Source organism: Scylla paramamosain, chromosome 22 (assembly GCF_035594125.1).
Source record: "Scylla paramamosain isolate STU-SP2022 chromosome 22, ASM3559412v1, whole genome shotgun sequence".
NCBI lineage: Eukaryota > Metazoa > Arthropoda > Malacostraca > Decapoda > Portunidae > Scylla > Scylla paramamosain.
The window spans coordinates 4,300,001-4,307,500 of record NC_087172.1 but is presented as its reverse complement, the minus strand read 5'-3'; the positions used below and the strand labels follow the sequence as shown (position 1 = coordinate 4,307,500).

At 45.1% G+C, this 7,500-nt stretch overlaps 1 protein-coding gene and 1 long non-coding RNA gene across 7 annotated transcripts in view; one reads left to right on the top strand and one right to left on the bottom strand.

Annotated features, from left to right (window-relative positions):
• LOC135111456 (uncharacterized) overlaps positions 1–5,712 on the bottom strand; it is a 46,482-nt gene extending 40,770 nt beyond the window's left edge. The window contains exon 1 of one of the 2 annotated variants that reach the window (XR_010273744.1): positions 5,463–5,664. Coding sequence is in view for 1 of the 2 variants with exons in the window: in XM_064024750.1 (XP_063880820.1) it covers positions 5,143–5,156 (14 nt within the window). In the remaining variant the exon portion in view is untranslated. Of the gene's footprint in view, positions 1–5,142 lie in introns of both variants that reach the window. The other variant, XM_064024750.1, reaches the window with a different exon arrangement.
• The window catches only part of LOC135111457 (uncharacterized), a 232,870-nt gene that overhangs the window by 48,855 nt on the left and 176,515 nt on the right, over positions 1–7,500 (top strand). The gene's annotated exons all lie outside the window — the stretch shown is intronic.

The window sequence follows — 7,500 nt, the reverse complement described above, 5'->3', positions numbered from 1 at the left end:
TGTTGCAGCTGCTGTTACTAAAATTTATGTGATGTGTGTTGGTGTTTTTATTTCTTTGTCACTGACGGTGTGCATGAGTTTTGTGTTACCGTGAGCTGAGGGAGAATCAAGTGTAACAATGTAACTGGAAATGTTTACCACCAGCGAGCGTCATGCCAGTCAAGAGTGCTGTGTTAAGTAGGCCTTTTCCAGATAACCTACATGTGTGTGTGTGTGTGTGTGTGTGTGTGTGTGTGTGTGTGTGTGTGTGTGTGTGTGTGTGTGTGTGCAACCTGTTATATTGCGTATTTTCTCGGTGCTCTGCGAATACTGAAACTCGACCAAACATTACATAAATACAGGGAAAAGAAACTGGTTCGTCATACTGCGCACACACACACACACACACACACACACACACACACACACACACACACACACACACACACAGAGGTCATGGAAGTCTGGTTAAGAAATAATCTTGTCTATAGAGTCGCATTTCAATTCACAGCTTAACCATCAGTTTTCGTATCCACCTTTGTGCGGACAGGTGGACAGGGAGGGACAGGTGGGGATGAAAAGGATTTTAAATGATAGATTGATAAATTTTGATAAATGTATGTATGTAAGAAAATTTAGATGAATGGATAGATAGATAGAGCTATAGGTGAATAAAAAAAACAATAAATAAATTGATAAATATACATACATAAATAGATTGTTGAAGACTAATATGGAAAAAGATATATGGATAGACATTTGCCAATGGTCAGACCACATAATGATTATGCTGCTCAGTTCTTGTCCCTTTATTGCAGGAAAGATATAAGTCTGTTTGAATAAGTTCAAAGGTGAATGAGTAAAAAAATTGCAAGGTATGAAAAGAAACTTCTTGGAAGGAAACTGAAGCTTTACATCCCTTAGAGGAGATCTGATAAAAACATTTAAGTCATATAGAGGATATAACAAGGATGACATAAGAAAAATTCTCAGAATCAGTTAGCAGGATAGGACAAGAAATAATGCGTTCATGCTGGGTAAAAGGTAGGTTTAAGATAGAGATTGGAAGGAATTAGTTATCAAATAGTGTGTTAGATGAAGAGAATACATTCAGTGATCAGATTGTTAGTGATGAGTCATTAAAGAGGTTTAAAAGAAGATTAGACAAATGGTAAGTGAAAATAGGTGGGTATGCTTCATACAGGGAACGTGTAGGCCTGATGGCTTCGTGCAGCTTCGCCTATTTCCTTATGTTTTTCTGCGCTACATGATATAGAATTTTGCTTACCTGACCCTTGCTATATCCATTAAACCACTTAAAGACCTCGATCACATCCCCTCCTATGCCTGTCAAAGAATTCTACTTCTGTTCTCATGTACATGAAACACACACACACACACACACACACACACACACACACACACACACACACACACACACACACACACACACACACACACACACACACACACACACACACACACACACACACACACACACACACACACACACACACACACACACACACACACACACACACACACACACACACACACACACACACACACACACACACACACACACACACACACACACACACACACACACACACACACACACACACACACACACACACACACACACACACACACACACACACACACACACACACACACACACACACACACACACACACACACACACACACACACACACACACACACACACACACACACACACACACACACACACACACACACACACACACACACACACACACACACACACACACACACACACACACACACACACACACACACACACACACACACACACACACACACACACACACACACACACACACACACACACACACACACACACACACACACACACACACACACACACACACACACACACACACACACACACACACACACACACACACACACACACACACACACACACACACACACACACACACACACACACACACACACACACACACACACACACACACACACACACACACACACACACACACACACACACACACACACACACACACACACACACACACACACACACACACACACACACACACACACACACACACACACACACACACACACACACACACACACACACACACACACACACACACACACACACACACACACACACACACACACACACACACACACACACACACACACACACACACACACACACACACACACACACACACACACACACACACACACACACACACACACACACACACACACACACACACACACACACACACACACACACACACACACACACACACACACACACACACACACACACACACACACACACACACACACACACACACACACACACACACACACACACACACACACACACACACACACACACACACACACACACACACACACACACACACACACACACACACACACACACACACACACACACACACACACACACACACACACACACACACACACACATTGCATAATTTCTCTCTCTCTCTCTCTCTCTCTCTCTCTCTCTCTCTCTCTCTCTCTCTCTCTCTCTCTCTCTCTCTCTCTCTCTCTCTCTCTCTCTCTCTCTCTCTCTGACGTACAACTACCTGAGCAACTTAATTACTTCCTTATGCCAATTAAATGCAGGTGAGTTTCGCGAACCGCACGAGTATTACAAAGAGGCGAGGCGCTTATTTTAGTCAGCGGTGAATGCGGCGAGGGGACGAGAAGGGTTGTGATTAGTGGCTCGGGGAAATCACCTCTGCCTGTGTCCCGTTAATTAAGAGTACAGGGCGAGACGCTGACTTTCCCGAATCTGAGGCTGCAGGTATTAAGTAACTTCCTTCTAGTTATTATTGTTCCTTTCTTCTTCTCCCTTTGTCTTCTAACTATTCTTTTCCTCTCTGTCGGTCTATTTATTTATTTATTTATTTATTTATTTTTTGTGTGTTTCTGTCTGTTTCTCCTCGTGTTGTTCATCCTCCTTCTCTTTCTCCTTCCTCTATTTTGTTCTATTTCTCGATTTTTCTTCCTGCTTTTCTTCTTTTTTCCTTTTTTTTTATATTTCTTCGCCTCGTCCTGCTTTTCGATTTCTTTCCTTTTCTTTTCTTATTTTATTCGTATCTGTTATTCTCTTCCTCCTCCTCTTCCTCCTCCTCTTCCTCCTCCTCCTCCTCCTCCTCCTCCTCCTCCTCCTCCTCCTCCTCCTCCTCCTCCTCCTCCTCCTCCTCCTCCTCCTCCTCCTCCTCCTTTTCCTCTTTTTTCCTTTTCCTTTTTCTTTCGTTTCGACCAAATTCTTTATTACCTTCATCTATTCCTTATCTCCTCCTCCTCCTCCTCCTCCTCCTCCTCCTCCTCCTCCTCCTCCTCCTCCTCCTCCTCTTCCTCGTAGAAATGATAACTAGTACGTACCTCCTGCCACGAAGAAAACATCAGGGAGTGATAAATGATAATAATAGTAATGATGAGGAAAGACATGCAAGACTACATTGTACGTACCGTTCTTAAAAGAGGGGAGGGCATAATTTTTTAGTCTTTAGTGTTGCGCTTACCATAAATTTAAGGCTTTTTCTCTCTCGATCGAGGCATTAAGTTATTAAGTTCATGTTGTCCTTTTTTTTTCTCCCCCGTGACTTACTTTTATCTCTGTGCTCCGTGCCATAACTTTACGAATTTTCCAGTCGAGAAAAGTTACGTTTCGTAGTTTAATTTGGGGTCTGACCAAAAATAGAAAGAGAAAAGGAAGGAAGGAAAGGTGTAATATAATGATTGTGCTCTTCTCTCTCTCTCTCTCTCTCTCTCTCTCTCTCTCTCTGCAGTGCGTTAGGGTTAGAAATTGGGTTGCAGGAGGAGGAGGAGAAGGAAGAGGAGGAAGAGGAGGAAATAGAGGAGATGGAGGAGATGGAGGAGGAGGAAAAGGGGAAAATGGGGAGGACGAAAAGAGGAAAGAGGAGCAGGACGATGAAGAGGAGGAAAAGAGGGAAGAATAAGAGGAGGAGAAGAGGAAGGATGAGGAATACAAAGGAAAGAACAGACAGTTACAGCACTACTGGTAGGAGGAGGAGGAGGAAGAGGAGGAAAAGGAGGAGGAAGAGGAGGAGAAGGAGGAGGAGGAGGAGGAGAAGAAGGAGGAGGAGAAGGAGGAGGAGGAGGAGGAGGAGGAGGAGGATAGAATAATATAGGAAAGACAGTCCAACCTATCGACTTCTAATGAGATTGCTTGTTTGCCCCCATTAGTTTGTCCCGTGCAGGATATCATTGGCAGAACAGAGAGAAGGTCTGTCCCCTCCCACCTCCCCCGCCTCTCCCCCTATTAGGAGTAACAGCGTGCGGAACAAATATGAACATTATCCTAGAACAAAGAGGGAACAAAGAGAGGAGATGGAAAAAAAATAAGAAAAAATATAAAAACAGGAAAGAAAAAAATAAGGTGAGAGAGAGAGAGAGAGAGAGAGAGAGAGAGAGAGAGAGAGAGAGAGAGAGAGAGAGAGAGAGAGAGAGAGAGAGAGAGAGAGAGAGAGAGAGAGAGAGAGAGAGAGAGAGAGAGAGAGAGAGAGAGAGATCAATCACTATAGGCTGTCGAGATAATTGGCTATTAGACCTTATCACCTGACAGTTTCCGACATATCACGCAATCAGCATGAGCAGCGTGAGAGAGAGAGAGAGAGAGAGAGAGAGAGAGAGAGAGAGAGAGAGAGAGAGAGAGAGAGAGAGAGAGAGAGAGAACATGAGGTATTCACGAGCCCTCTAAATGTTAGTTACAATAAGTGTCTCGATCACTCACACATTGAAACATTAATTTACCCTCGAATTTCTGCTTACACACACACACACACACACACACACGAGCGGGTAACGCCTAAGCCACATCAGTAACCATAACGGTGTAAAACCTTGATGTTCTGTTTCCTAAGACACCTGGCAAGTAAGCATCGGGTGGTAGCGGCCCGGCGGCACCCTCATTACGATACCATTTTGCTGGAGTGTTTGTTATTACTCCTTAGAACCTCCGGCCGCTGGACACTGGGCACTCGAGATAAGGGTTACGCCCCCTCGCATATTCAGGGTTAAAACACCACCACGTAATGACTTTGTGGGAATCACTCGTTTTCTGTGGAAATAATTCACCTTGACATAACCATTTCTTCCTGAGCTGTCACTGTATCCCGCTGTCTCGCTTTGCTGGCCAGCCGTGATGTGCAGGAGGGATCCGAGAGGCAGTGTGTCACGGTGAGGCTGGCCGCGGAGGGGAACGGCCTGGCCTACTCCCACACACCCAAAAATAAACACACCATTTATGTTTGATTTGCACGCCACTGGGGACGTTTAGCCTTCCTTACACGCCACTCCCGCCTCCGTCCAGACACATTGCTGCCTTCGCCCCACCACTAGCCACCGCTACGCTCTAGGGCGCTGTAGAAATGACCAAAACAAGAAGAGGGACTCACAGGGAAGCGTCGTCCAGCTGAGGATGTTTACACTAAGCACTATGGCAACGAAATCAATATGGCCGCCACTCGTGCTCTCCATCGCTGACAAAAGCTGTCCTGACGCGATACGCAACAGTTTTTCACGCTCCCCTCTTGAATGACCCGGCCGGGGAGGCGTCGCGAGTGGCGGTGATGAGGGCAGGGACACGTGACAGGGTGGAGCTTTGAAATGGTGTAGGAGGAATGACCCACAACTCAGTCTTCCCGCCACTGAAGGTATTGCCAGACGCCGCTGGAGGCCCGACCACCACCACCACCACCACTACCACCATCACTACCTCGACCTTCACTGTGAGTTGCCAGAGAAACGTTTTCCGCCCTGCTCGTCACCAGCTGGAACATTTTCACGGACAGGAGAGCAGCGGCAAGCGTGGCCACCTTCATTGTGACTGTCCGTAATGCATTTTTATGGGGCATTAACGTTCTCTTTACTAACAAGGGTAGAAAATTTCATGACGGTGATGTGATGCTTAGGTCTTATTTAGCTTTGTGTTTACGTCCTTCAGGAATACGATGCGAGGACGAGGACGAGGACAATAAGTGCCAGAAGGAGGAGATGGCAGGGAGAATGCGACACAAGATATGGATTTACCTCATGAAACCAGTTGCCTTCCTGGGAAATGTGAGAGAAGAAAGGAGTGACGTAGGAAAATTCTTGGGTGTGGAAGAGAAAACTGGTGTGTGTTGACCCAAGACTTGGTTGGAATGTATATATGTGTGTGTGTGTGTGTGTGTGTGTGTGTGTGTGTGTGTGTGTGTGTGTGTGTGTGTGTTGGCTGCTGCCGTGTTTTATTTATTAGTTTGTTTTCTTGCCATGTCTGTCATTACTGTGTGGAAGGTGTGTGATTTTTGTCTATTTGCTATTTTTACGCCTATTGATTCTCTCTCTCTCTCTCTCTCTCTCTCTCTCTCTCTCTCTCTCTCTCTCTCTCTCTCTCTCTCTCTCTCTCTCTCTCTCTCTCTCTCTCTCTCTCTCTCTCTCTCTCTCTCTCTCTCTCTCTCTCTCTCTCTCTCTCTCTCTCTCTCTCTCTCTCCTGTTACACATACAGTGGCCCATGTACTACCAAATACATCTTGATATCTTCTCATTCCACTTATCAGTCTGTGCATCTATCCATCTCTATTCATGTGTTTACCTGTCTGCCTGTAACCATTGATCTATCTGTCCGTCCATCTATCGCTCTCTCTGATCGATAGGAGAAAAAATTATATTGGTCTTTTCATGTTGACAATATAGATAAAAGGAACGTGTGTGTGTGTGTGTGTGTGTGTGTGTGTGTGTGTGTGTGTGTGTGTGTGTGTGTGTGTGTGTGTGTGTGTGTGTGTGTGTGTACGCATTTTAGACTCGTTTTGCATTCGTTTGAACAATTTAAGCGATACTTTTATTTTTGTTTTTTATATACTGTCCACGTTCCTTTTTATCTTGGGTAAGTGGACGCATTTTGCGAATTCAGTTTTTCTTTCTTTTCGTTCAGAGAGAGAGAGAGAGAGAGAGAGAGAGAGAGAGAGAGAGAGAGAGAGAGAGAGAGAGAGAGAGAGAGATAACGTATAATAAAGCAATATTTCCAGCAAAAAGACCCTATTTATTCTCTCTCTCTCTCTCTCTCTCTCTCTCTCTCTCTCTCTCTCTCTCTCTCTCTCTCTCTCTCTCTCTCTCTCTCTCTCTCTCTCTCTCTCTCTCGTCACTTCCCAGTTTGAGAAAAGCGTAAGAAAACGTGCTATTTTTCCCGGTCATTCGTCCAAGTCATGCCATTACTTTCACTGGGGAATAAATAACGATGGTAAAAGAGAGCGAAAAGAATGCGATCGGAAAGGCCGTTAGCGTAGACTTATGATGATGAAAGGTGTCTGTTATAGACTCAGCCGTGCTAGGATTTGAGAACGGTGCAAAATGTGGTGATCATGATGGTGTCTAAAATTGATGTATGGGATGGATAAGTGGGTGTGAAAAGATGTGGTGCACTTGCTTGGGGGAAAGTAGTATGACTGGGGTGTG